The following is a 24,079-nucleotide window of genomic DNA, read 5'->3' as shown; positions in this document are numbered from 1 at the left end:
TTACCGGCTGTGTGGGCTGGCCTGCCTCTCAGTGTTAATCTTTGGAGGTTAACACAAACCCTCAGTTACTCAATTTACACTGCTGGGAGGTGGGGCCAGTCACATAAATAAGGGGTGGAGCCGGCAGCAGTAGGGCAGTCGGCTCAGGAGCTTCACCCACCAAACCATCCCTTTGTTTAATGTTTCTTGTTTGCAGGTTAACCTTTTTTCTTCCTCTTTAGCGGGTGCTGCTACAGTCTTTTGACTGGTTGCTGTTGAAGAACCAGAAAGAAATTTTCCTGCATTGGCAGGTTTGTCTTCCCCATAGCAATTCATCACAAATTGGGTGGTTTAAAGCCTTGGGCAGATTCCTTTAGTCTTATCTTCCTTAAAAGTGGTGACTCACCCCCCCCTCCTGCAGTGATTCCAGGGTCCCCTCTTAAAGGGGTTGTAATATGGGTGTCACTGGCCATACACTGAAAGGTTGTCAGTGAACTACCCTGCGGGCAGGGATATGGGGTGGGATACCTGCAAAGACTTACGTGGCACAGGACACCCCATATCCCATTTACCCTACAGAGCCCCAGTTCCCCCAGCTGGGGGGCAGGGAGGAATACACGCCCAATGCCTAAGCCAAGGTCTACCTACCTTTGAAAGTTTAATAAAGTTGTTCCCAAATTTTAATTCCATAAGTAGAAGAGTTTGGATTTGATATCCCACTTTTCACTACCCGAAGGAGTCTCAAAGCGGCTAACATTCTCGTTTCTCTTCCTCCCCCACAACAAACACTCTGTGAGGTGAGTGGGGCTGAGAGGCTTCAAAGAAGTGGGAGGTCACCTAGCAGCTGCATGTGGAGGAGTGGAGACGCGAACCCGGTTCCCCAGATTACGAGTCCACCTCTCTTAACTACTACACCACACTGGCTCTCAATAGCACGTTGTCACGAGTCATTCTCCCTTTCTGGTGGTCCCTGGGGGCTGGGGCAGTCGCTGCCTATTTGCACAATGCCCCATGCTCCTTGGGGAAAGGGTGGGATAAAAATGCTAATAAAATTTTAAGAATTTTAAAAGTCAGTGGTGTTATACGGTGTGGGTTGGAACAGACCGCAACACCAGGGGGATGGGCAAAACTATAATAGACAAAAGAAACAGAGGAAAACCCCAAGTACTTAAAGGGACCAGTTGTATTTCATGCCTAAACTTCTCAGGACAATCCTTCCTTGGGAAATGTTTTTATGAGCAATTCTCATCAAGTGCACAAGTGAAATTACTATAGTATTTAATTTAATCTAATTTACATTATTTAGTACAACATATAAGCTTCTTAAACAAAAATAAAGTATCTACATTGTGTACATTAAAAATATAAAATAATGATCAATAGAGCACAGATAAAACCAGCAAAATTTCCATTCCCCCCCCCTGAAATAATAATAAAAGGTTTTCTGTAGCCATCTAACACAGGATAGCTGTGTTTCTCTGCTGAAGTAATGCTTTATACTGTGATAGTTTGTAGTGGTAGTAAATGATTTCAAAGCTGTGCTCCTGCCATGTGTGAGGTTGACTGATGAGACCAGCGTTCTGCCAAAAAATATGTATCCCTTAGGAATGTTAGTTCTCAGTCATATCTGATTGAAGATACCCTTCACTGTGGAGGAACCCACATATAAACAACAGATATTGAGGCATGGTGTGCCTTTGAGTTTGCACATGTAGCCAACATGGTACTCCCTAAATCTTAAGGACTCCCATCAGCTCCAGCCAGCATGGACAATATTCGGGGATAATGAAAAATTGTAGAGCAGGTGCAGTAATTCAGTAATAAATAAATTCAGTAATAAGGTTCGGTTGTTCAGAAAGTTGCAATATCCAAAGAACAACAGATTGCTTTCCCCTGTTGTATAGATTTACAGCTTATGTGGTATATCTTTACCACAGACAATTTAAATTTAACTGGACTTCCTTAAGGGAATTTTGAAAACTGTGATTCCTCTGCAGTAGGGGATTCTCCTTACAGTTAGTCTAGATTTGAAACTCAATTGTCTGGCTACTTTTTTATCTTATTACCCCTCCACATAAATTCACTAATGGAATGAAAACAAGTGTTACGCTTAGTGAACAGGAATGTATCCCACAAAATGAAAGAAACAAATAAGCAAAATTATTTTTGATGCAAAAAACAAACAAACAAACAAATGTGTAGTTTTTTTACCCCTTCTGATGACTTCCAATACAAACTAGAATACAGGTACTGTGTGTAAATAACTATGGTTCTCTTACAAAGAATGATCAGAGAACTCTCATAATACTATCATTCAAAAAAAAAATAATGTTTATTTTTCATGGGGCTGTTGGGGGGGGGAGAGACTGTGACACTTAAATTTCTTTTGAAGAACAGTGAGTTTCAAGATTCAGAAGGAAAGAGACATAGAAGTGGGAAAGGCTTACCGCGACCAAGAGTGCAATTAAGCCAATAATAATTGTGACCACACGAATGTACCACATCACCCTGTCATCCGCCCCTGCAGACCTGCAGATTATCTCTACATAATAGTACACCTGAAATCAGAAAAGAATAATCAATAGTCTAATCTTGGTCAGCCTTGGTCAGACCACACCTGGGCTGGATCTAGGCACATCAAAGAAGCATTTTAGGAGAACATGTGGTGAACATTATATGAGAAATCGCGTTGGCAAAAATGGAACTCCACATCTGGTGTCACAGCGTTATAATGCATATACAACGCAAATAAAATGATATTTCTGTATCAATCCAGCTGAGTCTCTGGAGTAATGTGTCCAGTTTTGGGAATCACAATTTAATAAGGATATTACAAGCTGGAACAAGTGCAGAGGAGGGCGACCAAGATGATCAAGGGACTGGAAACCAAGCCTTATGATGAATGGTTGAAGGGGTTGGATATGTTTAGCCAGAATAAGATTAGACTCAGAGAAGATATGATAGCCATCTTCAAGTATCTCTAGGCCTGCCACGTGGAACAAGCTTCTTTTCTCCTTCTCTGGGGGGTAGGACTCGAACCAATGGCTTCAAGTTACAAGAAAGGAGATCCCTACTAAATATCAGGGAGAACTTTCTAACAACAAAAAAAAATAAATACATTATTATTTACACCCTGCTCATCCGGCTGGGTTTCCCAAGCCACTCTGAGCAGTTCCCAACAGATTAAAAACAGAATAAAACATCAAACTTCCCTAAAAAGGAATGCCATCAGAGTTCTTCTAAAAGTCAAATAGTTGTTTATTTTCTTGACATCTGATCGGAGGGCGTTCCACAGGGCGGGCGCCAGTACTGAGTAAGAGCTGTTGGACAACGGAATGGTCTCACTTGGGAACTTGTGGGCTCTCCTTCCTTGGAGGTTTTTAAGCAGAGGTTGGATGACCAGCTCTATAAAAGAGGCTCATCATGAGGCCAGAGGAACATTGCCTGGCTGTGAGTGTGAAGGCCACTCCCTGCAAAGCTCTTTACTCCTGGCCTAGGGAGTGAGGCCCAGACTCACCAGCCCCACTGAAGAGGCTCCTCATGTGGCCGGAGGAACATTCTCCAGCTGTGAGGCATGGAGGCCACTCCCTGCAAGACCCTTTCCAACTGGCCTAGGGGACGAGACCCACACTCACCCAGCCCTATAAAAGAGGCTCCTCATGAGGCCGGTTGTCTTTGTCCATGGAGTTTTCTTGGCAGGGATACTGGAGCGGCTTGCCAGTTCCTTCTCCAGGTGGATCACGTTTGGTCCAAACTCTCCGCTAAGATCAGTCTACATCCCAATCCCGAAGAAGGGCAGTGCCAAAGAGAGAAGATCAGTCTACATCCCAATCCCGAAGAAGGGCAGTGCCAAAGAATGCTCCAACTACCGCACAATTGCACTCATTTCACACGCTAGTAAGGTTATGCTTAAAATTCTACAAGGCAGGCTTAAGCAGTATGTGGACCGAGAACTCCCAGAAGTGCAAGCTGGATTTCGAAGGGGCAGAGGAACCAGAGACCAAATTGCAAACATGCGCTGGATTATGGAGAAAGCCAGAGAGTTCCAGAAAAACATCTACTTCTGCTTCATTGACTATGCAAAAGCATTTGACTGTGTCGACCACAGCAAACTATGGCAAGTTCTTAAAGAAATGGGAGTGCCGGATCACCTCATTTGTCTCCTGAGAAATCTCTATGTGGGACAAGAAGCTACAGTTAGAACTGGATATGGAACAACTGATTGGTTCAAAATTGGGAAAGGAGTACGACAAGGCTGTATATTGTCTCCCTGCTTATTTAACTTATATGCAGAATTCATCATGCGAAAGGCTGGACTGGATGAATCCCCAACCGGAATTAAGATTGCTGGAAAAAATATCAACAACCTCAGATATGCTGATGATACTACCTTGATGGCAGAAAGTGAGGAAGAATTAAAGAACCTTTTAATGAGGGTGAAAGAAGAGAGCGCAAAATATGGTCTGAAGCTCAACATCAAAAAAACTAAGATCATGGCCACTGGTCCCATCACCTCCTGGCAAATAGAAGGGGAAGAAATGGAGGCAGTGAGAGATTTCACTTTCTTGGGTTCCATGATCACTGCAGAAGGTGACAGCAGTCACGAAATTAGAAGACGCCTGCTTCTTGGGAGAAAAGCAATGACAAACCTAGACAGCATCTTAAAAAGCAAAGACATCACCTTGCCGACAAAGGTCCGTATAGTTAAAGCTATGGTTTTCCCAGTAGTAATGTACGGAAGTGAGAGCTGGACCATAAAGAAGGCTGATCGCCGTAGAATTGATGCTTTTGAATTATGGTGCTGGAGGAGACTCTTGAGAGTCCCATGGACTGCAAGAAGATCAAACCTATCCATTCTCAAAGAAATCAGGCCTGAGTACTCACTAGAAGGACAGATCCTGAAGTTGAGGCTCCAGTACTTTGGCCACCTCATGAGAAGAGAAGACTCCCTAGAAAAGACCCTGATGTTGGGAAAGATGGAGGGCACAAGGAGAAGGGGACGACAGAGGATGAGATGGTTTGACAGTGTTCTCGAAGCTACTAACATGAGTTTGGCCAAACTGCGGGAGGCAGTGAAGGATAGGCGTGCCTGGCGTGCTCTGGTCCATGGGGTCACGAAGATTCGGACACGACTGAACGACTGAACAACATGAGGCCGGAGGAACATCGCCTGCCTAATGTTTTATTGTTTTGTTGATTTAATATGCTGTACATCGCTTTGAGGTTTTTATTAAAAATCTAAAGCTGTATAGAAATTAAATTAAATTAAATAAATAAATGAATAGAATTTGCATGATTCCCAATCATAGAAAATTGCCATATACAGCTCTGGGTGTATTTAGCTCAGAGCTGGACCATAAAGAAGGCTGATTGCCGAAGAATTGATGCTTTTGAATTATGGTGCTGGAGGAGACTCTTGAGAGTCCCATGGACTACAAGAAGATCAAACCTATCCATTCTGAAGGAAATCAGCTCTGAGTGCTCATTGGAAGGACAGATCCTGAAGCTGAGGTTCCAATACTTTGGTCACCTCATGAGAAAAGAACCTGACTTTGGGAAAGATTGAGGGCACAAGGAGAGGGGGAAGACAGAGAACGAGGTGGTTGGACAGTGTTCTCAAAGCTACCAACATGAGTCTGACCAAACTGTGGGAGGCAGTGGAAGACAGGAGTGACTGGCATGCTTTTGTCCATGGGGTGATAAAGAGTCGGTCACGACTAAACGACTAAACTACTACAACAACTGCTTACACTGAATGGTTGATGCTTGTAAGGGTTTAAGTGTTTCTCAACCCCAACTGTAAATGCTAAGGATAAGCCTAGGTCTTGGCTGGAGGGGAAGTTTTAGCCTCTGCCAGCCCTTCCTTGGTTAAGGGCATCCTGTTAAAGGGTTCCGGGAGGAGTGGCTTCTGTCTGAAGCCCAAACGGGGACTAGGTCCATACCACTCCTCAAATGGGGAACCCTTGGTGGCCACCCCTGTTTGATGTAGGTCATAGGTGGTTTCTCCTTAGATGCACTCCCAGCAGGCGGGCTGGCATGATATAATGCGATACAGTTTGGCTTCACCAAATGCCTATGCCAAACCACTCACATCTGTAACCGATAAAAGTTGTGGCCTCTTTGATCCCATAAAACCATATGCTGTTGTCTTTGTCTGATTAATCACCATAACGAACTGCAAGGTCATGGGGTCTTGGCACACAAATAATGTAGTACACTCAACATTTCAGAAAAAGGTAAAGGTAAAGGACCTCTCACAGTTAAGTCCAGTCGCAGACGACTCTGGGTTTCCGGTGCTCACCTCGCTTTACAGGCTGAGGGAGCCAGTGATTGTCCGCAGACAGTTTTTCCAGGTCATGTGGCCAGCATGACTAAGCCGCTTCTGGTGCAATGGAACACCAACACCAGAGCAGCGCATGGAAACGCCGTTTACCTTCCTGCTGGAGCAGTACCTATTAATCAACTTGTACTTTTGGGCGTGCTGTGGAACTGCTAGGTTGGCAGGAGCTGGGACGGAGCAACGGGAGCTCACCCTGTCGTGGGGATTCGAACCGTCGACCTTCTGATCAGCAAGCCCAAGCCCAATGTCAATCTTTTCCACTGCATGATTCAAATTTAAACCCGGCTGATCTTAGTGCTCTGTACCTGTCAAACATTTACTCCCAGACAATGCCATATTTCCCGAAGAGTCTGACTATAACTTGTGCATGGGTGGAGAACTTGTGGTTCTCCAGGTGTTATTGAACAGCAGCTCCTAGCTGTGACTGGTAGGCATTGAAATCCCAACAAAACCCATAGAGTACCTTATGAGCCCTCATTATCTGGCTCCACCTCCAAACATATTTTTTTGAGGGGGCAATGCCTTGCTTACCGCACCTACACCGTCAAGCTGTGCACCACCTGTCAATAGAACTATGGTGATGATCTGCGTTCTCAGGTTTGGGGATGATAGCAGTTGAATGGCATTCATGTTCTTTTCTGCTTTCTCATAGAGGTCCTCATGATGGAGTTCGTTCATTTCATTCTCCACATCATCCTTGCCTCTAAGTATCTTCAGTTCTGCATGGGAACAGAGGCAGAAAGGATTTGGATCCAGTAGAATAAGAGTCTCAGATGAATGAGGATATTGTTAAGGAAGCGGGAAAGGGAAAGTCCAGAGGGTCAAATCTCTTTAGAGTGCCTGGGAGTTATTTAAAATTGTCAGTACAAATGTTCAGCTAGGATATACAACACTGATTGGTGATCATATTTAACAGGGCCAAGAGGATGCCGCTGTTGTGAATGAACAGAGTTAAGGAAGCTATTCAAAGCAAAAAAAAAAAAAAAAAGAGGACTTCTTTCAGAAAACGGAAGTCACATACAAATTAAACTAAAACTTGGAGACCCATTAGGCAGTAGTGGGGAGGGGCCAGCAATCACCGTGGATATCCAGCTGCATTCAGACAGTTCTTTATTCCGCTTCCAGGCATTTATTTACCTGATAATTTCCACAATTTATGTGACCCTTCCCACAACTTAAAAGTCTCTTCTCGGTATCTAGCAGAAGGTTAGCATTCATTTCCATGTCAATTGCTTCCTGAAAAAAATCTGCTTGCAACTCCATTAACTTTTTTTAAAAAAATGCAGGAGGTTTGCACTATAATTCTTGCACAGTGACAAAATTTGGGATAGTATTCTGGCATACAGTTCTTCCCTGCCACTTTCATGGGTGAATAATAGGGCAACAGAAGCATGCATGCACTTAAAGATTGGTGACATGTCCAATATCAACTGGTGTTGAGTCCATGTTAGAGAAAAGCAAATACAGTGGTACCTCGTGTTAGGTACTTAATCTGTTCCGGAGGTCCGTTCGTAAGCGGAAACCGCTCGTAACATGAGGCATGCTTTCGCTAATGGCACCTCCCACTGCTGCAGTGCCGCTGGGGCACAACTTCCACTCACATCCCAGGGCAAAGTTTGCAACAGGGGGCATCTACTTCTGGGTTAGTGGAACCTGTAACCCGAAGCATTCCTAAGGGGGACAGTATGTAACAGGAGGTACCACTGTATATTTTCCTTCTTTTGAGTTTGTAGTTCATGGATGTGCTAGTTTAAACTACACAAAGGCGCAAAAGCAATCTAGTCATCACTTGTTTGGATGTATCTTTGACTAATTTAACTCCACCCCTAAAAGCTGAACTTTTTTGTTCTTCTTTCCAGACAAGATGTCTGCTGTTTTCTCTCTCTTATCTCCATTCATCTGGTAATTAGCTCATACATGAATAAAGCCACTGGACTCCAAAAGCTGTAAATGATTACTTCGATCTAATTCACCCGAGTTGCAACGTCTGCTAACAACCCACTGGTGTGAATGAAACTTAGTTTGGCATAGCAGTACATCAATCAAAAAGCCGCAGTTCCATAATGTTGCTGCAGATAATGCATTAAAAAAGGTGTGCTAGAAATAGGGGCTAGATGATCCTCAGGATTTCACCCATCTCTGCAATTCTACGATAGAAGTGCTAGCTTTATAACCAGGAAAACTAATGCAATAATCCTCACATCTGAATGCAGCCATAGCACCAATTATATGGGGTCAACATAAGCCTACATCAGACATGCCCATTAATTTCAATGGGCTTACTCTGAGTAGGGCAACTATTGGAAACAATCTGAAACCAATTATATTGTTTATGCACATGCTTTCTTCTCTCAGTCACCGCTAAGCCAGTTAAGAACTTAATACCAGGGTTGTGGGTTCAAGTCCCATACTGGGCAAAATATCCCGGCATTGCAGGTGGTTGGACAAGATGATTCTCATGCTCACTTCCAACACTATGATTCTATGAAACTGCATTAGAGGAAAATTGCCTATAAAGTTACATATCTACCACTTCCACTGGGGTACTGTGTATGAGCTCCTCAGAAAAATATCACATGAAACTGTTTTAGGCTAGCATCTTTTGCATGTTTTCAAGCTAATTGTTCAGTATATACCAAGGCTGCCCATCATGCAGGCACCATTTCCTTGTCCAGATTTCTTAGCAGTCGGGGTGGGGAGGCAGTGACATTGCTGATTGAAACGGTATTTTACTCAGTTCCTACTTAAAATGTTTTTATTGGTGTTTCAGATACATTTCTTGAATTAATTGTCTCATTGCAACTTTAATGTATATTTTCCAACCATCAACCATCTGCTGAACGGCAGGACTATGAAAACTAAAACAAAACAACAGCCTCTAATAGTAGAGGTAACATATCGTCATCATTACCAGGAGCCATTGGAAGCCCAGGAGCCATAAACATGTGTGTAACAATCTACACTAATATTTCATATGCATGCACATTGTAATGAAACGGATGTGGTTGGTTCTATATTAATAACACTGGAATATAAGCGGTTATTTCAAAATGCTACAATGTAGAGATTTCAGTATTCTGGCCAATGGTGGGTGATGTCTCTTCAGCCAGATGCATTCTCATGGCCATGTACGATGCTCACACTCAGAAATCTCAATACAGTTCAGAGTATCGTACCTTCCCTTGCACTCTCCGCATCCTTCCTCTGAATGAGCAGATACCTCGGACTTTCAGGAAAGAAGGGTAGTAGTATGATCTGAATAATCGGCATGATCCCAGAAATGCCCATCACAATAAAGTAACCTGTGCAAGAAGGCAGAGTGACGACAATGTGGAGAAACTGTGGCCATGCATCTGATCTCATATATGCCAAAGGATTAATTTTTTCTTAATTACCTCCTCGCATCTTAAAGAATTCTTCTTCAACAATTATCTGACCTGCAAGGACCCCCAGGGTATAAAATAGCTGGCACATCGAGACGATGGCTCCCCTCATGCTTACAGGGGCGATCTCTCCAAGATACAGAGGAACAACAACGGAGATTAGTCCTGGTTAATTGATAAATAAACAGATAAAGCACATTGAGCATGTGACATGTGCAAAAATGTATGAACAATCCTGAGGCTCCAGTAGGTTGTGCAAGTCATATCTCATGTCTCCAAGGTGTTCTTTTGAAGAATTCTGCAAAATGTCACCGACCGCTGAGTGGAACTATATGGAGGCATGACATCTCACACCATAGATATGGTAACACCACCCAGTTGCAGCTCTGAACCAAACTGGCCCCCACAAGTGCGTATGGACAGGTGTTCTCAGTAGCTGCCTCCCAACTTGGGAATGTTCTTCTACAGAGCCCGCATATCTCTGAGAAATGACATTAAATCATTTAATTCAAACTAATTGTGTCCTCCCTCAATGAGGGCACATGTTGCAGTGAGACCTGGAGACCGATCCCCTGTGTTGTGGGTGGGGAAGATTGGTCAGCCACAACACCTGATTGGAAGGTGTCTCAATGTTGGGTTCTATCTGGCCAATAGGGTGCAGTCCAAATGTATTGAGGGACCTATATATACCCATGCACGTGTCCCATAGCTTTGTCATTCGGTGTGTGCATTCAGAACAAGCTAACAGTGTGTCCTCTGTGCAGCCGAGAGAAATTTACCTTTGACAGATTGTCCTGGTGATTTCTTTCTGTTATCCCATCTTTTCCTAAATCTTTCCAATTTGTTTTCTTTTCCCTCCTTTGTTAAATTTTATTCCATTCCATTCCTTTCCCTTCCCTTCAATTCCCTTCCCCTCTAAAGGGGCTTTGCCCCCAAGTGCTCCCAGTCCGTGGAGCTTGCCTCTGCCACTTAATTTCCCTTGCAGTTTTTGTGCAGCAGCTTTTTTGTTTTCGGTTCCGGCTGTGGCTGCAGCTTCGGGGCTTTGAATTTATCGGAGATTTGTATGTTTTGTTGCCTGGGCTGTTCTGTCCAGCCAATCCCTTGGGGCATCTTGGAGAGTTCCCTCTCTGTCCGATTAGATAATTTTCTATTACCGTTCTGCATGTGGGCAATTTCCAAGGCTGGGAACCCCTCCCCCCCCCAATGTTAGCCCGATCACCATTTTGTCCTCCTTTTCGTTTTAGGGGATGTTTTAGCTAATTTGGCGGAAGTTGAGGCTCCAGTACTTTGGCCACCTCATGAGAAGAGAAGACTCCCTGGAAAAGACCCTGATGTTGGGAAAGATGGAGGGCACAAGGAGAAAGGGACGACAGAGGATGAGATGGTTGGACAGTGTTCTCGAAGCGACTGGCATGAGTTTGGCCAAACTGCGGGAGGCAGTGAAAGATAGGCGTGCCTGGCGTGCTCTGGTCCATGGGGTCATGAAGAGTCGGACACAACAGAATGACTGAACAACAACAATTTGACGTGAGTGCCATCTTGTTTTGGTGGGAGTGCCATCTTGATCACAGGGTACCTTATTATTCTGTGTACATTCCGTAACCCTCCCTGTTAAGAGGAATCCCAGTCCTGCTCTCCCTTCCAAAAGGGTGATTATTGGCCTGTCTCAGTCACTGCATTCAGCACAAGCCCCAGCGGTTCCTCAGCATACGCTGGATCGCTTGGGTGCAATCATAGCTGATATTGGTTCAGAACCTGCGGCCATGTCTCATTTTAATACTGAGCTTGAGTCTTTGGCTCAGCAATTCAGGAAGCATCCGGGTTCTCAGCCAGGCCCCTCCATGTCTTCCACTGTTTTCGAGGCTCATGGTCCTTCTGATGTGAGTGAAGGGAGTGAGGCTTATGACCCTTCTGGTGCCTTGCTCTCCCAATTTCAGCCTTCCAGGATCCCAGTCCCAGTGAGCCCTAGGGGTCATCCTAGGAGTATGGAAGCCATGATGCAGCGGGCCTTACAGTCTGGACTGCCTCGTTCACAGTTGGCACCTCCGAGGCATGGGAGTTTAGGGCTTCAGTTTGCAAAGCATGGGGGGGGGGAAATCTTATTCCCAACCAAGTGCCTCACATGTTTTTAGTTCTGTGCAGGTTTGCTCGGCTCCTTCAAGGGAGGAACTCAGCATCCAGTCTTCGGAGGAGGATCTCCCAGTGCCTAGAGTCCCTTCATCTGGTTGCAATCGGCAGAAGAGTCATCGCTCCAAAAGCAGGGCCAAGAGGTGCAGAGATGCCGATTCCTCCTCCTCTACTGGTACGTCAGACCTCCAATGACGATTCAGACGTGGTTCTGGGTCTGTATTGGGGTCATGGTGGGCCTGGCAGCATAGAGCCAATACCCACAGGGCCAGGTACAGCCTTCCTATGGAATGCATTGATAGCATGGTGGTGTGTTCTTTGGTACAATAATTGATATACTAATTAACCCAAGGCCTTGGGACACCACATACTTTATATTTAAATAATAAAAATTCTGCACAGCGATTCCTCTTTTTGTATTTTACCAAAATGCAATTTCCAACTCATGGTCCTATAGAGTTTCAATGCCACTTCTTCCTGTTACAACATCCTTGGTGACCTATCTGAGCCACAACACTGGTTGCCAAAGTCAATTAGGGGTATTGTGTGAAAACGAGACACACTGAGACTGCTTTACTGGTTCTTTGGCAGCCCATCCTCCCTCTGTTGTGGAAACAAACTATTGTTCGGTGTCTCTGCTCAGCTCAGACTAACAAGATGAATTCTACGTCAAACTACTAAACATGGGACCTTGACTCACCTGTGCATAGTCCAGTGTAGAAACGTACAGCAATTGTGAATTCATAGTTACGTAGTGTATCACCAACAGCCAATAGGACAGGTGGGACAAGACTCAAAAAGGTAGTTATCTTCATAGCACCTCTCCTGAAAAGACAATGAAAGGGGGCAGTGATGTGGGAAGATGTCAGTATATGATTCCATCAAAGCAGCAAAGGGGGGAGAGGAGCTGTAGAAATACAGGAATCTCCTAATCCCTTTATAGATAATTTGTTCTGGGTTTGCTAGTGTTGTTTATTCATTTAGTTGTGACCCCCATGGACCAGAGCACTGCTTCCCGCAATTTGGTCAAACTCATGTTAGTAGTTTCGAGAACACTGTCCAACCATCTCATCCTCTGTTGTCCCCTTCTCCTTGTGCCTTCAATCTTTCCCAACATCAGGGTATTTTCCAGGGAGTCTTCTCTTCTCATGAGGTGGCCAAAGTATTGGAGCCTCAGCTTCAGGACATATCTGTCCTTCCAGTGAGCACTTCAGAGTGGATAGGTTTGATCTTCTTGCCGTCCATGGGACTCTCAAGAGTCTCCTCCAGCACCATAATTCAAAAGCATCAATTCTTTGGCGGTCAGCCTTCTTTATGGTCCAGCTCTCACTTCCATACATCACTACTGAGAAAACCATACAGGTAGCTTTAACTATACGGACCTTTGTCAGCAAGGTGATGTCTCTGCTTTTTAAGATGCTGTCTAGGTTTGTCATTGCTTTTCTCCCAAGAAGCGGGTGTCTTTTAATTTTGTCACTACTGTCACCATCTGCAGTCAAAACAAAATAAAAAATTCTTTCCAGTAGCACCTTAGAGACCAACTAAGTTTGTTCTTGGTATGAGCTTTCGTGTGCATGCACACTTCTTCAGATACACTGATACATGATCTGCAGTGATCATGGAACCCAAGAAAGTAAAATCTCTCACAGCCTCCATATATTCCCCTTCTATTTGCCAGGAGGTGATGGGACCAGTGACCATGATCTTAGTTTTTTTGATGTTGAGCTTCAGACCATATTTTGCGCTCTCCTCTTTCACCCTCATTAAGTGGTTCTTTAATTCTTCCTCACTTTCTGCCATCAAAATTGTGTGACCTGCATATCTGAGGTTGTACATATTTCTTCCGCAATCTTAATTCTGGCTTGGGATTCATCCAGTTCAGCCTTTTGCATGATGAATTCTGCATATAAATTAAACAAGCAGGGAGACAACATACAGCCTTGTCGTACTCCTTTCCCAACTTTGAACCAATCAATTGTTCCATATCCAGCTCTAACTGTAGCTTCTTGTCCCACATAGAGATTTTTCAGGAGACAGATGAGGTGACCAGGCACTCCCATTTCTTTAAGAACTTGCCATAGTTTGCTGTGGCTTTTGCATAGTCAATGAAGCAGAAGTAGATGGTTTTTTTCTGGATCTCTCTAGCTTTCTCCATTATCCAGCACATGTTTGTAATTTGGTTTCTGGTTCCTCTGCCCCTTCGAAATCCAGCTTGCACTTCTGGGAGTTCTCAGTCCACATACTGCTTAAGCCTGCCTTGTAGAATTTTAAGCATAACCTTGCTAGAGTGTGAAAGGAGCACAATTGTGCGATTGTGCAGTAGTTGGAGCTTGGGTTTGCTAGTAACGGGCGGAAACAAGGACCCATGGAAGGCCCTGAAAATTCTATTCCCAATCAGTGTAAAATTACTCACACACTTTCTTTACCTTAATAAATTTCAGGAGGCATTGCTGACACATTTCCACCAGAGCTAGAAACCTGCTGCCATCCTAGATAAGATCTCTTAAATGAGGAATGCTGATGGCAGAAGATGGGATCTTCTGGATGTAAACATGTGTTCTACCACTAACTTTTGGGTTCTTCCTTAGCTGTATATTAGAAAATCTGTTGGTGTATGTTAGATGATGTCTTAATAAGCAAATTGATCAAAACCGCATTGGTGGGATTATCTTGAAATTGGTAGGCATGTTCTGACTACCTTAAAACAAAGCTTTATCAGCTGACAAAACGTTTTCAAGTATGATTCCATGGACCTAAATGGATCTCACTGTGTCTCTCCCTGCCATACACCCCTTCTTGATGTGTCTTTGTCCTTTCCTAAAATCCCATCCAGCTATAGTGATGATATGGCATATTTGATTAGCTATTACTGGGGGCATGCAGGTCAGCAGCAGCACCTATATGTTCCCCTTCCCCACCACCCTAGGGCATGTCATTCACCAGTCACAAATTTATCTCGATACCTGCCAAATCTATTGGCCAGAAAACCAATAGGAAGGGTCCCAAAAATGGCTCCAAGTGGAAATAAAGCAATGGTGATAGCCACAATGTACATCTGAGAACCTGGATCTTCCATCTCTTCAAAGGTTGTTATGTTGAACAAGTCATGCAGGAGCTAAGGGAGAAAAGCACAATAAATGCTGGAGATTAGGACTGCTCATGTGGCATGATATCATGTGGCAGCAGAATGCGAGAGCCTGGGACCAGCTGAATGATGGCCAAGGATCTGCAGGCAATTCTGGGGTGCCCAGAGAAAGTGTGTCCATGTCTCTCCCACTCACATTGAGAGCTAGCAGGCGTAGGGGCCAACTCCTAGGGGCTGAGGTCCATTTCCCTCCTCCCATAGACTATTTGAGGGGGCCAGCACCCCCTGCCCATGTTAATAGGCATTGCCGTTCAAACAGTGTGTGTGCACTGCATCTTGTGGTCAATTATGTGGGGCGGAACTTTCCTTTTGCACCATATTGTACTCAAGTTGACACCCCCGCTAGGAGATATCACAAAAGTTGTGTCCACACTTTCACCAGTGAAAATAAGCAAACATGTGCCTTTTAAATTATCTAGACTCAAAGAGCAAGGAGTACTCTACATTTTTTTACACAGCAGTAGCTTGTTATATACTGGCTTCTAAAGCATGATGCATTAGGAAATTGACTATAATTGTCCCCTCTCCTTTCTTTTTGATAAACTTAAGAAGGAAATTGCTATGAGTCTCTCTCTCTCTCTCTCTCTCTCTCTCTCTCTCTCTCTCTCTGTGTGTGTGTGTGTGAGAGAGAGAGAGAGAGAGAGAAAGATTTGCAATAGTGTCCTCCCTAGTTTGGGATCTGGCACCACCAGTGCCAGCCTATGTTCCCCGTCAATTTATCCCAGAAGGAATGTGATGCTCAACAGAGAAAAGGTCTCCCAGGCCTACAATAACCCCTGCTTTAGGAAGCCATGTGCAACACTGGGCTATCTTACCACAAAAGGGGTGTAGAGCAACCACATATTGTATCCATATTGGACAGTAATGCAGCAGGCAGCAATTGAAATCCAAATAAGCCTCATTGGGACCTCCTGCAGGAAGAAGCAGCAGCAGATACCGTGATGAGAATGTACAGGCATAATACTTATATTAAGTAACCATTGATTAACTACAGTTATCACTAAAACGTTTGTAGAGTGAAAGATTGAGTGGAACATTTATGCACATTGGCTAGTCCAACTGAACATGAAGGTTATTATTTTATTTGATTATTTGTGCTTATTACATTTATAGACCACCTTTATCTCTGAAGGATCTCAAAGTGGTGTTGTGTGGTTCTCCTCCTCTTCATTACATCCTCACAACAGCCCTATGAGGTTGGTTGATGTCAGGTTTTCTGGGCATCTTAGAGTTAATGATGCAAGAGGCGTTCTGATCCTGGGAGCCTTGCCCACTGTAATACGGGCACTTTTCCTTTGTCTAGAAAAGGGGAGGTTTGGTTTCACTTTCCCCTTACCGCGTGCTCAGTGTACTCTTACTGCTGAATGTGATTTCTTTGTTTGCTACAAGCATGCAGCTCAAGTCTGTAGGACTTGTGTGTGTGCTACTAAATAAAGCTTAGTTAAGATTAGTAGCACTGGCGTCTGTCAAGTTATTTCAAGACGCCATGGAGCAGACCACAACAAGCCATCCCGTCGCTGTGTTTCACTCTGCTACTGGAAGAACACTCAGAGCGCAGAAGAAGTGTGCCTGGGCGCCATTGATGTCGGAGAAGATCGTAAAGGTGATTGATTGCAGTGCCGGCCAGCAGCACCACTTGGGTCAAAGGTTTTACGACCCAATACCACTACAACAGTTGACCTAAGAGATAGTGGCTGGCCCTAGGTCAAGGCCGAGTGGGGATTTGAACCCTCCTCTCCTAGGGTGCTAGCCCAACACTCTAACCATTGCGCCAGAATGGCTCTACACAGTCGGAGTCAGTAAATGCTTCAGAATACCAGTTTTTGGAAACCATAGGAGAGGAGAGTGTTGCGCTCAGGTCTTGCTTTGGTGCTTCTCATCGGAATCTGGTTGGTTCAGTGTGAATGGGATGCTGGCCCAGGTAGTCCACTGGCCTGATCCAGCAGGTTCTTATTATGAGCATTCCAACCATTAACTTGGGCCTTTGAACGGCTTACCACCATATTAAAATCCTCAATACAACCATGTTAAAAGCAAAGAAATATACCAGGGGTGATGTAAAAGGTGCTTACCTAATACCAGTGATAAACAGTACAAATGCAAGGTAAAAGCATCCAAAACTCAGAGCGAACCCAACAACATAGAGTCAACTTAACTGCACCCTAAAACCAGTATACTGTAGTTAAATGACTGTAGTTCAAATAAGAATGCTTGTTTAATTTTAATTTTAATTAAATTAAATTAAATTAAACTAAATTAAATTTTAAATTAAATTTGAATTCTAAATTAACATGCCTGGAAGGCACAGAGATATTCTCTGCCTAAAAGAAGTCTCTCTCTGGGAAGGGCATTCCCCTGAAAAGGCCCTTATTAAACAAACGAAACAAAACAAAAAAGACATTTTGTGTACACGGTACTCCATCGGACCTTTGTAGGAAAGAGCTGGCTGATTCGGGGTGTTTGTGTGTTAATGATATAGTACCAATTACTGGTATGTTTCATTGAGGCATCGGGTGTGGATTTGTCCTTTCCATCCTTGATATTTGCAGATGTTCACAAACATTTAAATATAGTAAATTGAATCCAGGTTTGGTTACACTTCCAGTCTACCCATAGGATTACCCATGAGTAGGGCTATAACCCAACCGTGCATGTTCCTCTGGGGTGGAGAAACAGATCGAGCTCACATCTCCCTCCACCCACCACACCCCAGAATGGCTCTCTGCATGCCTCGCCCTGCTGCTGCAGAGGTTTCCGTTCCATTCACTGTGGTCAGGTGGAAGCAAAATTGGTGGCATGCTTGCTGAGTCCAGGTGAGAAGGGGATGAGATGGTTCAGCATCCACTGGATCCTGATCTATGGCCAAATGATATGGTCATAGCTGTCAACCTTCCCCCTTTTTTGCGGGAAATTCCCCTATCAGTACTGTAGTCTATAGTATAGTACTGATAGGGGAATTTCCCGCAAAAAAGGAAGGTGGTCATCTCCAGGGTGGGCAGTGCTGGAGTTATGTATAAGCTAAACAAGCTATAGCTTCGGGCCCCATTCTCTTGGGGGGTCCCCCCAAAAAATTAAAGGAAAAAACCTGGATTTACATTTCCAAAATATAAGATAAAAAAACAAATAAAATAAAACCTAAATACAGCCACAGTGTTTTGTGTTGTGTAGGCTCCTATGATGTAGGTGATGGGCTCCGCCTGCTACCCTGCTCTCTAAAACATCACTGGTTTGCTCCTTTCTATATATAGGGTGCCTACATTCTGCAAGGACTTGTTGCATGGCAACATGGGCAAATGGCTTTAGATACCTATGAGGTCCATAAATTACCATATAGCATATATTCAACGCAAAAACAGCAGCAATTTGTTGTTGACAAAGGACAGCTGGACATATAAAGGGCCCCATTACCTTTAGTAACTTAGGGCCTCGTCAAACCTAAATCCGGATCTGAGGGTGGGATAACCCAGAGCAAGCTTTTTCCTTCCCCCAGTCTTCTGATCCAGCCAGCATGCATGGAGGAACTACCGGTATGCAGCTCCGTCTTGCCCTACTGCTGCTCTGCTTGGGTTTGAATGCCACCCAAAGTACTGTATGCTATATCGTACAACTGGTTTACATTCCCTGTCTGAACCTTGGTGCCTCGCAAGACGAAATTAATTCGTTCTGCGAGTGCTGTCGTATAGCGGAAAGTTCATCTTGCGAAGCACCAACGGGGGAAGAGCAGTTTGACGGGGGGGGGGGGATCGCGAAATTTTTTTGTCTTGCGAGGCAAGCCCATTGAAAAGTTCGTCTTGCGAGACAGCCTTTCGCTAGTGAATGCCTTTCGTCTAGTGCAGTGTTTTTCAACCACTGTTCCGCGGCACACTAGTGTGCCGCGAGATGTTGCCTGGTGTGCCGTGGGAAAAATTGAAAAATTACTTTATATATAGTCAATATAGGCACAGAGTTAAATTTTTTAACATTTTCTAATGGTGGTGTGCCTCGTGATTTTTTTCATGAAACAAGTGTGCCTTTGCCCAAAAAAAGGTTGAAAAACACTGGTCTAGTGAGTTTTTCGTCTAGTGAGGCATTCGTCTAGCGAGGTACCACTGTACATACCAATTTTCAGTTTTTTTATAAGCTCAGTGGATTCCACAGATTCTTCAAGCTCACCTCACTACTGGTTGCTGCAATGGGTGCACTGAGTTCACTGAGTTCACTGAGTTCACTGGGTTCCTTGGATTCGTCGGCTGCACTGGGTTCATTGGGTGCTTTGGGTTTTCTGGGTGCTTTGGGAGTTCTGGGTGCTTTGGGTGTTCTGTGTGTTCTGTGTGCTTTGGGTGCCGCCTCCTTTTTCTTCATGGTTTCTTTTTGAGAGTCGGGAAAAATGGCTGACCTGTCAGAGAATAAGAGAGTGCTGTTGACAGAACATAAGTAACTATTTCAACTAAATAAAGAGTTAAAAAAAATTCTTTCCAGTAGATGGTCTCTAAGGTGCTACTGGAAGGAATTTTATATTATTATTATTTTGTTTTGACTACGCGGCAGACCAACATGGCTACCTACCTGTTACTATTTCAACTTATAAAGAGGATCAGACCGGCATTGCAATTCCAGCAGCAGCCTGTCAGATATCTGCACGAATGTTACAATCAAGGCATGGAAGTGTGACTGGTTCTGCTTCTGTGTGTGTCTTGCAACATTTCCCTGCTATACAGCCTCTGATGTTATTCCATTTATGCATTAGGGCTAGCAGTCACTGATATTCTTAACAAAATAGAAAATTCTTTCCAGTAGCACCTTAGAGACCAACTGAGTTTGTTCTTGGTATGAGCTTTCGTGTGCATGCACACGAAAGCTCATACCAAGAACAAACTCAGTTGGTCTCTAAGGTGCTACTGGAAAGAATTTTCTATTTTGTTTCGACTACGGCAGACCAACATGGCTACCCACCTGTAACTGATATTCTTGGCCTCCTCTATGAGTTTCCTCATCCCCAGCCCCCCTCTCTCAATGGTATAGTGGAAGGGAAGCGGAGAAGCCTACATTTTTTGACATGCCTAGGAGGGTGGTTATGGGGGTCTCCTACACTGATTTGTCACTACTGCAGTCACCATCACCACATCTTTTGTTAGTTTAAATCAGGGGTCCCCAAACTAAGGCCTGGGGGCCAGATGCGGCCCAATCGCCTTCTAAATGCGGCCCGCGGATGGTCTGGGAATCAGCATGTTTTTACATGAGTAGAATGTGTCCTTTTATTTAAAATGCATCTCTGGGTTATTTGTGGGGCATAGGAATTCGTTCATATTTTTTTTCAAAATATAGTCCACCCCCCACAAGGTCTGAGGGACAGTGGACCAGCCCCCTGCTGGAAAAGTTTGCTGACCCCTGGTTTAAATATTGTGGGAAGGAATTGCTTTGGTCCTTGAACACTGATTATTTGAACATTTCAACAAAGTCCGAAGCTGTAGAGAGTTCATGTGCTGCTATTGCCATTGTTCTTGATTATGTCCATAGATTGTTTAATTAGCCAAAGGCGTGGGCGAAGCAAGAACTTTATGCATTCTCCCCTCTAAATCATTTTCTTCTTAGCTGGGATATGTATTCTCAAAGAGGTGAACATCTCACCAAATGGGATGACACCCTCCTTAATAGCTGGAAGCTATTTTGGGACCCAACAAGATGGGTATGCCATCCTGCCTAGAAATCTTAAATATCCTAGAAAACCTCAAATTAACAAATGGCAAGTCCAAAATACCAAGCACAAATGAAAGGCGGGAAAAGCATAGTAACATTTCCAATCCATGGCAGATACACTCCTCTGCCTACTGGGGGGGGGGGGGTTTACCAATAAATGCTCCAGAATGCAAAGTGTTCAGAAATTGGGCAATAGCTTCCATCCAAAGCCTCTCCCCCAGATATAATGAAACTACATTGTCAGGATGCTGGCCGCATCTCCTGGCTGGTGGCCCAGGAAAGCATAAAGACAAGGAAAAGTTTCTTACCGTCCTTTTTATTTCAATCTTTACAGAGAGAGGCTATAAAACCCAGCATATTGGATAATGGCATTGACCCCCTGTCTCTTCCACTTCCTCACTTGTCATTCTCATCATCTCTTCTACGGGTGCTGCTAGGTGCCCTCTGTCTTTGCTCTCCTACTTTTAAGGCTCGCCAGGTTCTGGGAGATGGAGGGTCTGGAATGCATTCTAATGACAACGTGTCAGCTGGGTGTTGTTCCAGCTCTCCTATGATTTCACAGCTTCCCCCCTCATCTGCCTCTGAGCTGCGACCTCCCTCAAACCCCTGTTGTAAATCAATACTGTCTTCCTCTTCCTCCTCCCTGGAAGGGTCAGGACAAGGAGGCAGCCTCCACCATTCCTCCTCTGCCCAGTCCCTGACATACACATAGTCTGGTCCTATCTTACATCCAGACCTCTTGGGGCCGGCTTCAAAATATAAAGACCCACAGAACTGGGTAGAGTTGAAATTTGTCTAGTGGTAGTCACCCCAACCTCTGCAGGGGAGTTTTGATAGATATATTTGAAGGTGAGCAGCCAAAAAAACACTAAAACTTACAGTCACTTTTTTTTATTACCGGCGAGTTGAAGGATAATTGAGCCACACCCCAAATTCTTTTGGAATAAGGCAAATGGAACTCTTAGCAGCGCTGCGGAAGCCAATCGGGAGAGGATGTTGGAAGGTTCTAGAAGAAACTGTTGACAGTTGGGAACCAAGATGATGCATAATCACTGTGTACAAAGGAAACAATCTGTAAACTTCAAGTCTACTTTCCACTGTCTTTCCCATTCTTCAAATTGCATATTATGTCCAAAATCTTGTGCCCATTTAATCATCAATGATTTAACCTCCTCCTCTTTCGCTTCCCATTCTAACAAAATACTGTAAGCTTTTTTCAACAGTTTCTCCTCCCCCTCTACCACCTCTTTTTGGAATCTTGAAGTTGTATAACTGAACCCTTTTTTATTATCTGCCATGTAGTTGCCTGTAATGTAGCCAACTCTGAACATATCCTTTTATTTCATCATAATCTTTTAATTTCCATTTACCTCCTTCATCTCTCAATAAGTCCCTGTATGTAGGCCATTTTTCTTTTTTGCAAAGCGGCTTGAGCAGCGATGCCTCAATTGGTGATAACCAACAAGGTGTTTTTTGCTCGATTATATCTCTGTACCTTTCCCAAATTCTCGAAACGATTTCCTAATTATATGATTATAAAATCCTCTGTGTACTTTCCCTTTCCCATACAAGTACGCGTGCCATCCAAACCTGACAACAGGTTTGGATGGCAGGGACATGTAATTTGAATCACAACAGCAATGGGGGGGGGTCCAATAGGCTTGGGGAAGAGCTACGTTAATACAGAACAGCCCAAAATAAACCAATAATACCAAAGGAGGAAAGGAAAGATCTGGTAAGCTCATCGTTTATTTCATTTTATCTACAACTCTTGGAATTCTAACACCGGAAGCCAGAAGATCTGAACAGAGCCATCCTATTAGTGCCTACAAAAAAATACAATTTACTTTTTTTCTGATTCATCAAGAAACAGAATTCTAATTCTATCGCCCCAGCAACTATTCCAAGTTAAATTATTGTGAGAATACGACCATAGAGCAGTCTCCTTTGTAAGGAGAAAGCTTGGATCATCTCAGCTCCCAACTGTCAACAGCTTATTGGAACCTTCTGACATCCTTCCCCTGATTGGCTCTCGCAACACCAACAGAGTTCCGAGTGCTTTTAAAAAAATAAAAATAGGATTGACTCTGTCCTCCCTCCTCACCAGTCTGGGATCACTATGGTAAGAAGTATTTGTTTTGTCTGTTTCTTCTCCACATATTGGGCAGCAGGGGGTAGCGACACTTGTGCACATAATTCCACTTACCCCCCCCATTGGTATGGTGGCATTGAGGGGCAACAGCACCTCGCCTGGTGTGATCCACCATGGAGTGTCTGCATATAGGCGTCTCGTGGCCAGTGAGGAGCCAATTGGTCCTCCATGCTGGCTAGGAGGTCAGATTCTAGGTGTGCCTGCTGAATTGGCCTACTAAGGCCAGCAGGTTTCACTTGGGTTCACTTGTCTAGTATTTAAAGGTGGCCTACCCCTGCTCCTAGGTGCTGTGGGTTAAACCACAGAGCCTAGGGCTTGCCAATCAGAAGGTCAGCAGTTCGAATCCCCATGATGGGGTGAGCTCCTGTTGCTCGGTCCCTGCTCCTGCCCACCTAGCAATTCGAAATCACAAAGTGCAAGTAGATAAATAGGTACCGCTCCAGCGGGAAGGTAAACGCGGCATTTCCATGTGATGCTCTGGTTCACCAGAAGTGGCTTAGTCATGCTGGCCACATGACCCAGAAGCTGTACGTCGGCTCCCTCGGCTAGTAAAACGAAATGAGTGCCGCAACCCCAGAGTCGGACACGACTGGACCTAACGGTCAGGGGTCCCTTTACCTTTACCTTTACCCCTGCTCCTGAACACAGTTTCCTTGTCGAATATCTCACTCACTCACTCACTCACTCACTTTATGTTGTTGTCATTATTGTGGTGCATTTGAACTCGCTGTGGACATTGTTGGCCACCATATTTAGGCCCAGGCAGGAATCTCCCCTTGGACCAATTAGCCTTGTCAGGTGGGTTTTATCTACCTCCTAGCAATCATCAAAAGTTTGGTGGTTTAAGCATTGGGTAAGCTTTAGTCATGGTTGACGGAAGGCTGTATCTTCTGCCTGCCCCTGCAAAGCTGCTTCTATCCAGACAACCAAGTGAGGGCTGTAGCAATCCTCAACATGGTGGCCCAGCGGGGGGTGTTCCTTCTTGATACAAATCATAGGACATCACCACTTTAGGGTTGACCCCAATAATCAACACATTCAGCAGGGAGGCTGGGTGAAAATGGTTATATCCAATCCCCATGTCAAAACTCTTACATCAATAATCAATAAAGCTGTGGCCTTATTTGATCCAAGGAAGTTTTGTCTTGTCTTCTGCACATAGCAGGCAGTGGGGGTTGGTGATGTTTGGGCATACACATTTGTGGATTCTTGCTTATTCATCCTTGAATCCTTCCATGGTGACTATTCTGCATTGGGTGGGGAGATTGCCCATAAAG

General features: G+C 44.3%; 1 protein-coding gene across 1 annotated transcript; it reads right to left on the bottom strand.

Annotated features, from left to right (window-relative positions):
* On the bottom strand, positions 1-19,947 carry LOC117050452 (solute carrier family 2, facilitated glucose transporter member 5-like). Its single transcript, XM_033156117.1, has 9 exons — positions 19,907-19,947; positions 19,127-19,349; positions 15,790-15,885; positions 14,793-14,944; positions 12,530-12,654; positions 9,715-9,867; positions 9,496-9,621; positions 6,851-7,038; positions 1-39 (listed from the first exon to the last, which is right to left on the bottom strand). Exons 1-9 carry the CDS (start codon positions 19,945-19,947, stop codon positions 1-3), a joined length of 1,143 nt encoding a protein of 380 aa, XP_033012008.1.
* Between the last annotated feature and the right edge of the window lie 4,132 nt (positions 19,948-24,079).

This window comes from Lacerta agilis, chromosome 7 (assembly GCF_009819535.1).
Source record: "Lacerta agilis isolate rLacAgi1 chromosome 7, rLacAgi1.pri, whole genome shotgun sequence".
NCBI lineage: Eukaryota > Metazoa > Chordata > Lepidosauria > Squamata > Lacertidae > Lacerta > Lacerta agilis.
This window is presented reverse-complemented; position numbering and strand designations above follow the sequence as displayed.

Coding starts and splice junctions, on each gene's coding strand:
- LOC117050452 (XM_033156117.1), bottom strand. CDS start 19,947: ATGAGGAAACTCATAGAGGAGGCCAAGAATATCAGTTACAG. Junction 12,655..14,792: donor CTGGCCAATAGATTTGGCAG/GTATCGAGATAA, acceptor TTGTCTTTTCAG/GAGAGGTGCTATGAAGATAA. Junction 40..6,850: donor AGCTTGACGGTGTAGGTGCG/GTAAGCAAGGCA, acceptor TAACCTCCAAAG/ATTAACACTGAGAGGCAGGC.